Below are 14,310 nucleotides of genomic sequence, written 5' to 3' on the forward strand. Positions count from 1 at the left end.
CTGAGCAGGCTTCTCATAACTTGATGTCTAACTTCATTGCTGGCCAAGTGCCAATCTTAGCCAGTCTATGGGGAGTCTTATCCAGATGCCACCCACAGCCTGATGTAGCAACAGGAAAAACAGGGAAAGGAGAGAAAAGATAGTCTATTAAGTAATGAAAAGAAATACTCAACAAAAACAAATGATATAAGATTTAACAATTCAATTTTAGCTCAATTAAATTCAAAAATTTATTTAAACCCTAATGTACAAGATAATCCTTAAATTTACATTTGAATTATAAAAAACAAAACTAATTTCTCTTTTACTATATTACTAATTACCAAACAATACTAATATCATCAGTGCTAGGGCACAGGCCAAGAAAAATACCAAAATCATTACTTCATTATAGTTATTTTACTTAGATTATTTATTAGCAAGTCAATACAAATAAGCAGGGCTAATTTAATATAAAGCTATTAAAAATGGATTAATTGGTTCAAAACAGGACCATTTGGTATATTTTATCCTTTTACACATATCTGAATATTTAACTCCAGTGCAGAAGATCTTGTCCCAGTACTGATCATTTAACATCACTTGGTTTCTGAACGTGAGACTCTTCTAGTTGTTCTTGGGGTACTGGATGGCAACTGGGAATCTGGTTGAACTAAATCTGCATAGAGAAGAACACAGATAAGAGTAAAAGGCTATTTTCACATATGCAAGCTACTTCTAATGCTTTCTAGGCCTAAACAACATTACTAGGGACTATATTAACATGTAACATAAAACTAGTTTTTAACTCTCAAGTCTAAAAGTTTCAGGGAAGCTTCAGGTGTTCCATTAAGTTCCCAAGAAAACATTGACATGGTCAATGCAAACCATTCCTAAACTCCTTCCAAAAGAAACTTTGAAAGTAATAATATGAGGCACAGAAATACACATCTCACTAAAAGTTTTCAGCACTGAAAATGTTCACAGTGACCCTGCGTTATAAAACAGAAATCATTAAAACCATTTGGCACTGGTTAAAAAGCAAGAGATTGAGGGAGTAGATGAGACAAGAAAGAATAAAAAACAATTGAACTAAATAACCCAGTGTCCAATAAAGCCCCCAAATCCCAAGTTACCTGAGAAAAGCTACCAATTTGACAAGAATTTCTGGGAATACTAGAAAGGAGTCAGGCAAAAACTAGGTTTAGACCAATATCTTACATCATCTACCTCAATAAGCTCAAAATGGATATATGATTTGAATTTTAAAGGTCATATCATAAAAATCAGAAGATAAGTACATCAGGTACCTTTCCCAGATATGGCCAGGGGATATTTTTTTTCAACCAGACAAGGAATAGATTGATCATAAAACATGAGAAATAATTTCAGTTATATAAAATTGAAAAGCTTTTGTATGAACAATTTAATGCAACTAGAAATAAAGAAGTAGTCTACTGGAGAGAAAAAATCTTTTATCAAATATCTCTGATAAGGATCCAGTATCTTAAGATAGACAGGCATATTCCCCAAGGAAGTTAGTGATAAAAAGAAAGACTACATAAACGCCAAAATAATTACAGCAAAACTTATTACAGTAGCAAAAAGAAAAAAATAGTAAACAAAGTAAACAGATGAGAATGGCAAAAATGAATTGTAGTACATGAAGGTAATGAAGTATTACTATTAGAAACAATATAATACAAATGCAGACAGATGAACTGATGCAAAGTGAAGTAAGCAGAACCAAGAACTATATACAATTACTATAATATAAATGGAAAGAGTGACAACAAAACAACTGAAACAAAATTGTGAAAGTAAAAAAGCTGAGCTTGATACTAAAGAGGAGAAGAAATAATGCACACCCTTCCCTTCCAATGGGCTCTATTATGGAAGTGGGGAACTATGGGTTTGGAACACTGCAGATAATGTCATTCTTGGTTGATGTGTTAATTCTGCTAAACTTCTTTCTCTTTTTCTTCATTAAAATGAAAGGCTCTCTGGGAAGGGAACATATTGGGAGAAGAAGATAATACAAAAACACAAAATAAACTAAGAAAAATAAAGATATCCACAACAAATCTACTAGTATTCGATCTGGTACAATAAACCCAAAGTTCAAATCCTGTGAGACATCCTACCTCGTGTTTCATGAGGCCAAACTTCATTACAGTGAGGACAGTGTGGTTCAGGTTGAGATTCGAAATATTTTGCAACACAAGGTAAATGCATTTTAATTCCACAGTTTTCACAGGACTGACCCTGAAATGAGAAAGATTAATCATAAAAGCTGACCAATTTTTCTGCATTTCACAAATCTCTAAAGCAGCTCCTTGAAATTTTCAAGTGGATGGTGTATCCTCTCCTTTAGGAAGCTATAATGATTGTTGTTCATTCTGGTGATCTAGAACTTTCTCCTGTGAATTGTAGAACTGCTTGAATTCATTTTATCAGAATTCTATAAACGAAGTCACAGGATGTATCTCTGGAAAGGGATGTATGAGTGTGAGAGTGACGAGCTGAGTGAATTTGGGAAAGTTCATTTCTTTATTTTCATTTCACTAAAACAAGCTGAACCAGATAATCTCTGCTGTCCTTTCTGGCTGACCACAAATGTTCCTTGGGCACTTCCAGAAATGTACCACATCTGTGGGGATCTGTCAGGCTACTAGATTCACCCTCCCATGACATGCAATTTCTTGTACTTTCCAAAGTGACTAATACACTGAGGGAGGGGCCTGGTTCAATAATGTTCTATTTATTTGGGGGAAATAGCTGAGAAAATGACATTTTAACAAAAACATCTGTGATAATTTAAACTATGAACATCATATGCAGGAAGTTGGGGCTAGAAGCAATGGAGGTTTATTGCTAGAAGGATGGTTGTTTTTCTTTCCTCCTGTGCCTGGCACATAGTAGGGACTTAATTGTCTCATTGGGCAGAATTTGGTCAGAGAAAAGCATTTAATGGCTTAGTTTATGGTATCAAAGGTTTGTGACATTCAAAGTCCCCAGGAGAACTACTACAGTTATCATGAAGGGGGAAATATTCACAAAGATCAGTTTAAAAGCTTCATGTTTATGTACCTGAATGGCAAGGCTGTGACAGATGTTGCACTTTTTGGCATCCTGATACATCTCACATATGTACTGATCCAATTCCATGATGCAGCGAGTGTGTAATGTGTAGTCTCCTTGTTTCTACAGATAGTAACAACCAACAAGCATTTATTGAAGGTTCGTGGTAGAAAAATCAAGATGGGGGATAATGGGAATATCAATAAGCCCCTGTCCTTGAAGTGAAGATTAGTTGTGGAGGTGAAACACACAGAAATGAAATGGCAAGAATGTTAGCAAACACCCCTAGCCAAGCCTAGAGACAGGAGGTCTTGGGTTCAAATATGCCCTCAGACATTTCCTGACTGCATGACCCTGAGCTAGTCACATAACCCCCATTGCCTAGCCCTTACTACTCTTCTGCCTTGAAACCAATATACTGTATTGATTCTAAGATGGTAGGTAAGGGCTTAAAAAAGGGGGAGGGGGCAAAATGATGACATAACAAACAGTACCATAACATATTGCACTAATTCTACCCCTTTTTATGAACAGATACAAAATGAAGTGAGCAAAATCAGAACAATTTATACTATAAGAGCAATATGGTAAAGATACTTAACTGGAAAATTTAGTATGACCCACTACAATTCCAAAAGACTCATGATGAAACATGCTCTCTATCTCCAGAGAGATAACTGATGGACTCAGAGGGCAAAATGAAGCATATTTTCTTCTATTTCTATTTCTTTTTCTTGCTGTTTTTATTTTGGGAACATAGCTGCTATTGATTATATACATTTGTAAAAGATTTTATTTTTCTTGACTTCTCAAAAGGGAAAAGCTAAGGAAGAGAATTTGGAACTGAAAATAAAATAAAATTGAATTTAAGGGAAGAAAAGCAAGGTAATATAGTAGAAAGAACAAGGTAATATAGTAGAAAGAACACTGGATTTGGGGTCAATTGACCTGGATTTCAGCCCTGTCTCTACTAGCTATGTGAAGGAAGGCCAGGCGCTTCCCCTGCCTCCACTTGTTTTCTTCATTTATAAAATGGGGATATTCAAACCTGTACTATTTCACAGGATTATTATGAACATAAAGCATTTTGCAAACTTTAAGATGATATATGATTGTTAATTACACAAGATTTTGAACACATGCTTTTTTTTTTTAATCCTTGCATGAGAAGAGAAGGGGGAAAGCCCTCAAAGCTCTTTACTTCATAACAGAGGAAAGAGAATGGCAGAGGACTTATGATCACAAAAGCTGAAGGTAAACAGTCCTCAAAGATCATCTAGATCAGCAGTTCTCAACCTCTCAATTTGTAGCAATGTGAATACATAATGCATATCAGGTATTTACATTCCGAATCATAACTGTAGCAAAATTACAGTTTTGAAGTAGCCGCCAAAATAATTTTTTGGTTTGGGGTCACTGCAACATGAGGAACTGTATTGCGGGGTCACGGCATTAGAAAGGTTGAGAACCACTGATCTAGATCAATTTTCTCATTTTGGAAAAAAGAAATAGCAGAGAAAGGGGCTGTGACTTATCCAAGAACACACCACTGGTCCTAATGTTTCTCTCCTCCTGTTCACAAACTATCAAAATAAGGATACTTCTGCCATATCCCTTGGCAGACCTCCTGAAGTGCAAGTAAACACAGGATGAGGGTCTGAAGCAGGGATGAAGGGGTCTCCTGGCTATTAAGTAAGGATTTCAATAAAGGCTTCTTTTTAACAAGCTACAAAGAGCTTAAGGCACAATTTCTGGGAAGCTAGATCATGTAGAAAGAGACCTATGAAGTAGCCCACAACACCCTCCTTTATTTTAGAAATAAGGAAAATGAGGCCCCAACTAAGGGAAGAGCCTAGCCCCTGCATGCCCACATCTGTGCCACCTGGTGGTGGTGATGACATCGAGACCTCCCTTGGACCCCTATGTTCAATCACTGCAATATTATCCTAGTGTGCTCTGGGTTCCTAATGTTCCTGGTAACGAAACTAAGTCACTGGGAAGTAAGGTGGTTTATAGGCTTTTTGCACTTAGAAGAGTGCTTTGAGATCACCCAATGCAACCTGATCATTTTGTGGAGGAAGAAATAGGTGTAGAAACGTGCAGAAATGGCCCCAATATGACATGTCCGTTAGCTGGAGAGCTGGGATGTGAACCAGAGCACTGGCCTTGGTATCAGGGAACTCGAGATCAAAATTATTTTCTTTTCGCAATATGGACTGGCCACCTAAAATTAAACATTTCTTCCCGTCTCGATTTCTTATTAACTTATCTTGTAATCTTGTCCAATGTCTCAGATAGCAGAGATATTCACCTCTTGGACAGATTACAGAAGGAAGTGGGAAATGATAATTGCTAAGAGTTACACAGGCTTGCAAAGTACTTCAAAACAATTCTGAGAAGTCATTGTTTCAGTGACTTGCTCAGGCTCACACAGCTATAACGTTTCTGAGGTAGGATTCTACACAGGTCTTCATGTCTCCAAGTGGCTTCTCTGCCACCTGCTCTAGTTGTTCTTCCTAAGGCGTGATTCTTGTAAAAACTAGCTCTGTACCACTGATACAAGAGGAAAAGGAGGTGACACAGGGTCTTCTCTGTTTACCACTGGGACTTCTCATCATTCTAGAAAGACCTTATTACTACCCTGATGAATGAGCAATAACAGAAAAGGGCTCGAATGAGAATGTCTTAATCCACAGAAAAGAAAAAAGAGGTTGACAAGAGAATGGGGGATTGGGATTTTCAGTGCCTCGATTTATAGACTACATTCTGATGAATCCTAGACATTCAGAACAGTATCAGGCAACAGAAGAAGTCCTGGCCTCAGAAAACCTGGGTTCAAAATCAGGCTCTACCATTCAATGGCTACATCCCTGAGCAATTCCCAGCACCATACAGGATCCTAGGAATAGGGGTGAAAGGTGCTAAATAATCTAATCTGATTTGCTAATTTTACAGATAAAAGAAGCCAGGGTCTAGAGGATAAAGAGACTTTACAGGGTCACAGAAGGGATAAGTGGTTACAGCACTGGATCTGGAATCTGGAAGAATTAAGTTCACATCTGACCATTAGATAATTATTGCTAACTGTGTGACCCTAATTACGTAACCTCTGTCTGCCTCAGTTTTCTCAACTGTTAAATGGGGATAAGAATAGTCCCTATCTCATAGGGTTATTTGAGGATTGAATGTCATAATATTTGTAAGAAATTAGCATACTGTCCGACACGTAGTAGGTGCCCTACTTATTCCTTTCCTCTTTTCCTAAGCAGCAAATCTGGGGTCTGAACCTGAGTCTTCGGACTACAAAGCCATCTCTCTTTCTACTACACATCTCTCTAAGTCTTAGTTTACTTACTCTGTGAAACAAGATATGAATTTGATCTCTGAAATCCCTTCCAAATCTAAAAAAATTCAGATTCTGGACACCAAGCTAAATTAATTGATAAATTTAGTTCCTAAATTATTAAACATGTTCTGCAAGCTCAATGCATTCAGAATTTGCTAGGTTACTCATAAATATCGACTACTGTGTTCAGAGCTAGCTTCTAGAAATGCAAACGGAAGGGTCAGTGCTGAAAAACACCACAGTATTGTTTTGTTCTGGTCACACTTCCTGAAGTTACCAGCCTACCTTATGGCATCACTGAGCTATGTATGCAGGGCTACTAAGAAGTAAGCCTTCCCTGAAGGAGAGGCTGAGAGCACTATCAGCAGGACCAGGGCATCTGCCAGGAACCACATAAGGAAGTACAGCATCACCACAGAGAACTTCTCATGCTGGCCAGACAGAACAAAATCGCCAGACACTCACTGGAAGGAAGCTGCTGATAAACAAGGTTTCTGTGGCAAGAACCTCACTTTGTGTGCCCCAGTCTGGAGTTTCTTGGAAATCCTATCACACTGTTACAAAATGCAGAACCAGAAGGTTTATGAGAGCCCCAAAGGGAGAAAAGCATAATCCGTTTTGCCTTCCCTCCAAAAGTAGTAGAGTGAATTAAATTGGCACTCTGGAAGAAACTCTGATTTGCCCTAGAAACTGGTGGAAGCTTTTAAAATGGCCACAGTACATCCCCAGTCAATTTACTTCAGAAAGCCACTTGTCCTGAACAAACATCTGGAGCACTTGTTCCACTTCCTTCTTCTTCATTTTTTTGCTCTGAAGTTTGTCAGACAGGTTTAAAATACTGGTGGAGGAGACATAGCCACTTTCTGATTCGACAATCAAGTCCATCTGCAAGAAATATTTTACAGTAAATAAATCTCAAGTCTATATCTTTGGTCGAAGATGTCAAGTCCCAAAAAGGCAGACCTGTCAAGAAGCCCTTCTGTCAGTTTTCTTGCAGCATTAGAAAACAGGCCTAATTTTATATGTAGGCACTGTCAATGCAGCCAAACTGAAGTGCAGATAAACATGCTGCTGACTGACCTTCCTCACTGGACTTTTGTGATGGTCAAATGAATACTTAATGCAAAGCATTTTATAAACGCCACATAGTATTTCTATTTTACAATGGCATTTAAATTGTTAGGTATTGTATTTCTTTCCAATTGATGACTCTTAAATTTTATTTTACAAATCTGAGAACAGCACACATAAGTTTAACCTTGTTGCTAAGCCACATAGGGCAAAATTCACAACATAACCTATCTTCTAGAAAAAACTATGGCAAGATAATCAAATATTGAAATGTAGCTCCTCACCATAGGTATTCCCTCCACTAACAAAGCTCATAGCCTATCTGTGCCTGCCCATTCTGTGTAACTCTTGTCCACATTTTCCCCTAAGTTCATCATTGCAGATCCTCCAACAAGCTAAATGCCCTATCCTGACAAGGATATTACTGGTGTATAGAGAAGCCCTTGATTATGCCAGCTCATAATCTTTTTCATTCACCCACTTTCTGATGATATCATTTACCCTGATTCTCTTCCATAATTCCTATTTTTAAATGTGTTTTCAGCCTACTCATCTCTACTGGTGTCTCTCAATCACCCTTTGGATAATCCACAATTTGAACTCTTTGAAGGCAATAGTATTCTATGACTTGCAGTCAGACAGAATGGTGTGAAATTAGTGTTATAAAGAAGGACCTTTATTCCAGGAAGAAGTTTGTGAGTCATTAAAATGACAACATGATTTTCCAAAGGCAATTCACCCTTTTCTCCTCTTGGTCAATTAGGGACAGAGATCATTGTCCATTTGCAGTCTTATATAAGATAAATCTACACGTTGTCCAGTCAACTGCATTTCACTGGCTAGACAAAAGGTATTCTTAATCCACTTGTTTTTCACTCTGTGAATGGCTATACTGAATGCTTTACAGTGATTATAAACCTCATCCAAAAGGGCCATCAGCACAATGTCATCATCAGATAGGAACGGCTAAAGGACCTCATCCCCTAGTGAGAATCCTCTTCGTCCTGGACTTTATATTGGATCATTCTAGGACAATGAAGAACATTACGCCCAGCATATAAATCATTGCTTACAGCCTCACCTGTTGTTAATTATTGGATAACTCATGAAAAATCTGTTTCTGTCACAGCTTTGAAAGAAGCTTGTATAATTGTGATATAGGCATAGGAGACACTTAATTGAAGGCAGCTCTCATGTTAAAAGTACCAACTACTAAGCCACCATCATCATTCCCCCCTTTCCATCACCTCCCCATCAAAAGTTCATCACCAAGAAAACTTACTGTCACACAGATCACTGCAGCTTTGAAACTCAAACCTCAATGGGACCCTCGATGGCCTCTACTCTTATGATTGGAGTGCTGAAGGGAAATGTAGAAAACTCCTTCAAAGCCTCCCTTTAAAGAGGCTGCTGGAGCTCAGTCAATTCTTTTTCTCTCATCAGCTGCATTGCTTGGTTTTTATTCCACCATCTGATAGGTGCTCTTTGCCCTCCCCCCCCCCAACCTCCCAATTTTCAGCCTTCTTTTGTTGTCTTCTCCTGAATAGACTGTGAGTTTCTTAAGGGCAAGGGCTATCTTTCTTTCTCTTATTTGTATGTCCAATGCGTAGCACAGTGCCTGATATATAGCAGGTACTCAGTAAATGTTTATTGTACTATATTATTATTTATAGATAATCTAAAATTGTGATTAAGGGTACCCTCTGCCTCCATTTCCACCACTCTGCCAACATTGCTGCAAAAGTAGATGGGAGCCACGGTCAATCATTTTATACTATTCTGTTTCAAGGTTGTCATAGTCAAAATATTTGTCCCTAAATGGCCATCCTACTACTAATGAACTTTCTGTATTTAATTAGGCTAGCCCTCAGAAAACAGACAGTCTATTGCTAGAATCAGACTCAAGACCTTTGAAGATGTCGGGTCTGCCAAAGTTTATGTTCCACAGGCCTAGTGATGATTCTGCTGTCTCCATCATGCCAAGTTCCTCTCATCCATAAAAGCTCTTGGTAGACCCATCCCTCAAACTGTTGTCTTCTTCTATCTCTCCTCCATTCCTAAGCCAAACTAGAAAAAGCTCTCTATGCTTGCTGCCTGTTCTTGCTCTCTTCTCATTTCAAAAGTCTTTGCACTCTGGCTCGTGAACTAATCACTGAACTGAAATTATCCTCTCCAAAGTTACTAATGATGTTTAACTGCCAAATCTGATGGTCTGCTTACAGTTCTTATCCTTCTTGACTTTTCTCAATCATACAACATTGCCAAATAGCCTCTCCTCCTAGACAATCTCTCCTGTTTGGGTTTTCAGGTTTTTGGGTTTTCTTGGCTCTCTTCCTCTTTATCTGGCTGTTCCTTTGTAGTACATATCCCTGGCTATGAATAAACCCTAGGGCTCTCTCCTGGACCCCTCTTCTTTCTCTCTGTTCTCACTCGTAGTGACCACACCAGCTCATACGGATTTTATTATTCTCTCTATGCTAATTCCTAAATTGGCATGTCCAGCCTTAGTGATTCTCCTGACTTTCAGTCCCACAACATGAACTTCTCATTGGACATTTGGAACTGAATGCTCCTTAGGCATCTCAAACTCAGCATATGCCCAAAACAGAACTCACCATATTCCCCTCCCCTCCAAAAACAAACAAACAAGAAAAAAACATCTCTCCTCCAAAGTTCCCTATATCTGCCTTCTAGTCAACCAAGTTTGCAGACTCATCATCATCCTCAACTCTTCACTCACTCACAACAAACATCCTATCAGTTGTCAAACTGTGTCCTTTCCATCTTCACAAAATCTTGCACATCTGTCCCCTGCCCATGCTCATGTAGCTACCACCTTAATGCAGGCTCCCATCACCTTCTGCCCAGAACACTGCAATGGCCTTTTCTCTAGTCTCTCTGCCTCAAGTTTTACCTCATTCCAATCTATCTTCTGCACAGTCACGAAAATGATTCTCCTTAAGCATAGTCATGAGCACATCATTCCCTTACTCACTAAACTGGGGTTTTCTATTGTCTGTAGGATCAAATATAAACTCCTCTGTTTGGCTTTTATAACTCTAAGTTGACCGCCATCTTTCCAGCCTCATTACACATTAAAACTCTTTCCTGCACTTTAGGATCTGGCCAGACTTGTCCTTCTCTCAGTTCCTTACACAAGGCACTCCTCCCATCTCTTTGCCTTTCAATGACATCTGTCTTCCTGGAATGTACTCCATTCTTCCCTGTCTTAAAGAATCACATCTATCATTGGATATTAAATTCAAGCACCACCATCTATCTACATAAGGCCTTTGCTGATCCCCTTAACTGCTGTACAATTCTCTTCTGTACAGCAGGTCCTATGGAGAAGGGGCTAGTCATCCTCACCAAATGACCAGTAACTGCCACACACAGGGTGGACAAGCTGGCCCAACTGAAGCAAGTTCCCCTGAGGGAGAGATGGGAGGCAGGATATGCCAAGAAAGTCAGGCCATTACCACTACCACCCTGACCACCATTTCAGAAGACAGCCTAGCACCCTAAGCCCTAAAAGCCTTGGGAAGAGCAATGTTTCTGGCACAATCGCTCCCAGCCACCCTCTGGGAAGTAATCCCTGTGCAGACATAGCCTGGCAGTGGCTCCCACAGAGGCTGCAGCCATAGCTACTGAAGACTCAAAAAAGAAAGTTCTTGTTACCAAAGCATTTGACATCATCAAATGGCTTAATATCAGAAACTGGTTAAGATTTTATCAATGGGAATAACATTAAAGAATACACATTAACATCTCCTTTGACCCTCTATCCCAAGGACCACGGGGCTATTCCATATAACTTGCAGCTTAACTAAACCTTCCATGTATTGTCTTCCCCATTAGAATGTGAGCTCCTCAAGAACAGAAGTTGTCTTCTCTAATTGTATTCCTAGTGCCTAGCACAGTGCTTTGCATCTACCAAGTGCTTAATAAATGCTTTTTTCATTCATTTCTTTTGTATATACCATATGTACATGTTTTCTTTACAGCCTAGACTTTAAGTTCTACAAGAGCAAGGACTGTTTGACTTATGCCTTTGTATCTAAAGTGCCTGGTAGAGACCCTAGGACATAAAAAGCAATGAATAAATGCTTGTTGATTGACTGATTGATTAAGAATCTGGGATCATCTCTAGGCTACAATAAGCTGTTGCATAGACAGATGTTCAGTAATCTCCTCAGAGACCATTCAGCAATTTCCACAGGGAATTCCAAGTGAAACTACTAAACAAAGATGACTGTATTAAATGAAAAGCCAAACCCTCTTTTGAAAAAAATTCAGTGATTTTAATTTAACACTAATTTGTCTCACAAAAGAAAATCAGTTCCCTCAATGAAAATGCTTTTATTCATTTGACTTGTGCCCAATCTAGCTAAGTATTATACATCAAAATAAAATGGAACATATCCCTTTAATCATTCTCCAAAGATTATTATTTTTTTAAACTGGAGAGTGAAAATTTCTCCCAATTATTTTATGATGATACTTACAGTTTTCTTAAATAATTCCAATTCATTTTCTGCATAGTCAGATGCCAGTTTGGTAGCTTCTGTTATTGCAAGATTCACCTAAAAAAAAAAAAGTCATACTGAATGTAAATTTTGGCCCCTTCATTAATAACAAGCACTATATAGAAGTATGACTTTCCAAGAGTCTTACCTTCTTTGTTTATTAAAATTAAGATGATATTTGTTCTACCTATATCACTTTGCCAATCTTACATTAATATAGAAATGTGAAATATCATAATTATTATTGTTAAAATAACCAACTTTTTTTAACTTGGAAAAGCCCTTGGAGATAATCTACCAAAAATTCTTCATTTTGCAGAAAGGGAAAATAAAGTCTGAAGAAGGGAAGCAATGTATATATGTCCAAGGTCATACTGGTAGCAAATGTCAGAACGCAGAGTTCATAATTCCAAATCCATTGTTCTTTCACCTAACCCAGAAGTTCCTTTGTGTGTGTGGGGGGGGGGGGGGGGGGACTGTATTTCAATGTAATTGGTTTCCTTTTTAATACCATGTATTTTATGCATGAAAAACATTGTTCTTAATGATCTCAAAAGATGACTAGAAAGAGGAGGGGGGTCAGGGGGAAGAAGAATATACTGCAAGGGGGAGGGAAACAGTAAAGATTAGGGAAAATTATCTCACATGCTCAAATAGATAACTGTACAAACAAGGAGGAGGGTATAAGGGAAGCAGCAAAAACTAGACCATCACTCTCATTTTAACTGTCAAAGGAGAAAAGAAAATACACACATACAAACAGTTGGGTATAGAAATACATTTCATTCAACAGGGAAATGGGGAAAAAGGAGAAAAGGGAATGGGGGGCAGTATAGACTGAAAAAGGGATTAGTCCTAAGCACAACAAACTCTAGCTAAGGATGTACAAAAATATTTATAGCTCTTTTTCAGGTGGCAAAGATTGGAAAGTTGAGGGAGAGCTCGCAAACTAGGAGATACCTGAACAAGTTATAGTATATAAATATAATACTGTTGTGCTGAAAGAAATTATGGAGATGACTTCAGAGAAAACTGAGAAAATTTGTATGAACTGATATGGAATGAAGTGAACAGAACCAGGAAAATAATTCATACAATGACAACAATATAGAAAAGATAAACAATTTTGAAAGAATTAGGGACTTTGATCAGAGTAATGACCAACTAGGATTCCAGAGGATTAATGATGAAATTAGCTATCCATCTTCTGATAGATAAGTAAAGGGTTCAGAGCACAGAATAAGATGTATATTTTCTGGACATAGCCAATTGAGAAATGAATTTTGCTTGATTATGCATATTTGTAACACAAGTTTTGTTCTCAATTAGTAATAGGTTTGGGAAAGAGCAGAGGGAAGGTAGATTTTTGCTGAATGAAAAATGTTTATATATATATATACATATATATATATATTTGAAGACAGAAGGTAAGGGTTTTATAAAACCCTTACCTTCTGTCTTCAAATCAATACAAGTATCAATTTCAAGACAGAAGAGTGGTATGGGCCAGGCATTTGGAATTAAGTGACTTACCCAGGATTATATAGCTAGGCAGTATCTGAAGTCATTTTTGAACCCAGGACCTCCCATCTCCAGGCCTGGCTCTCTATGTACTGAGCTACCTAGCTGTCCCAAGATATGCTTTTAAAAAAAAAACTGAGTCAGAGATATAAAGAATCATAAAATGCCAGAGTTGGAATATCATCCAATCCAACCTTCAATTTAGGGAGGAGACAGGCTCAGAAAGGATTACGCCTGCTATAATGTCCCAAGATAGAGTAGCTTGTCCAATTTTATTTATTTAGTACCAATGTTGGAACTCCTTATTCGAAGCCAGTGCCTAAGTTATGACTTGTATGTTACAAATTAGAACACCAGAGATTCATTTAGTCACAGTTTTTAGTAGCATTACATATTAGAATTAGAACTAGGTTTAGAATCCGAGGACCTGGATTTGAATGCTGACTCTGTTCTTTAATCCTCATATAGCCTTCAGCAATTCACTTGTTCTGTTCCAGATTAGGGTTCAAATTCTAGAAAATGAGGTTTTTGTTTGAACTAGATGACCTAAATTCTAACCCCTATCCAATTACCCTAACATCTGAATTCTCAATTTATGCCTACTTTTTAAAAATTTAAACACACACACACACACACACACACACACACACAGAGTTACTTTATATCTTAACTTCACTGAATTATACTTAGTTTCAGCAAATCTAGTGTGAAAGATCTTATACTTAGAGATTTTGAATATCCAATCTATTCTTTAGATGATAGAGCTATTTCTGTTATCAAATGTCA

The 14,310-nt window shown here is 38.0% G+C and overlaps 1 protein-coding gene across 2 annotated transcripts in view; it reads right to left on the reverse strand.

Annotated features, from left to right (window-relative positions):
- Positions 1-205: 205 nt before the first annotated feature.
- Positions 206-14,310, reverse strand: part of NSMCE1 (NSE1 homolog, SMC5-SMC6 complex component) — a 65,805-nt gene continuing 51,700 nt past the window's right edge. For both annotated transcript variants that reach the window (XM_001370097.4, XM_007499487.3), the window contains exons 4-8: positions 11,983-12,060; positions 7,145-7,291; positions 3,070-3,183; positions 2,124-2,244; positions 206-658 (exon numbers count right to left, since the gene is read on the reverse strand). In XM_001370097.4, the coding sequence (XP_001370134.1) occupies positions 579-658; positions 2,124-2,244; positions 3,070-3,183; positions 7,145-7,291; positions 11,983-12,060 (540 nt within the window). In that variant the 3' untranslated portion in view covers positions 206-578. The remainder of the gene's footprint in view (positions 659-2,123; positions 2,245-3,069; positions 3,184-7,144; positions 7,292-11,982; positions 12,061-14,310) is intronic.

This window comes from Monodelphis domestica, chromosome 7 (genome assembly GCF_027887165.1).
Source record: "Monodelphis domestica isolate mMonDom1 chromosome 7, mMonDom1.pri, whole genome shotgun sequence".
NCBI classification, from domain to species: domain Eukaryota; kingdom Metazoa; phylum Chordata; class Mammalia; order Didelphimorphia; family Didelphidae; genus Monodelphis; species Monodelphis domestica.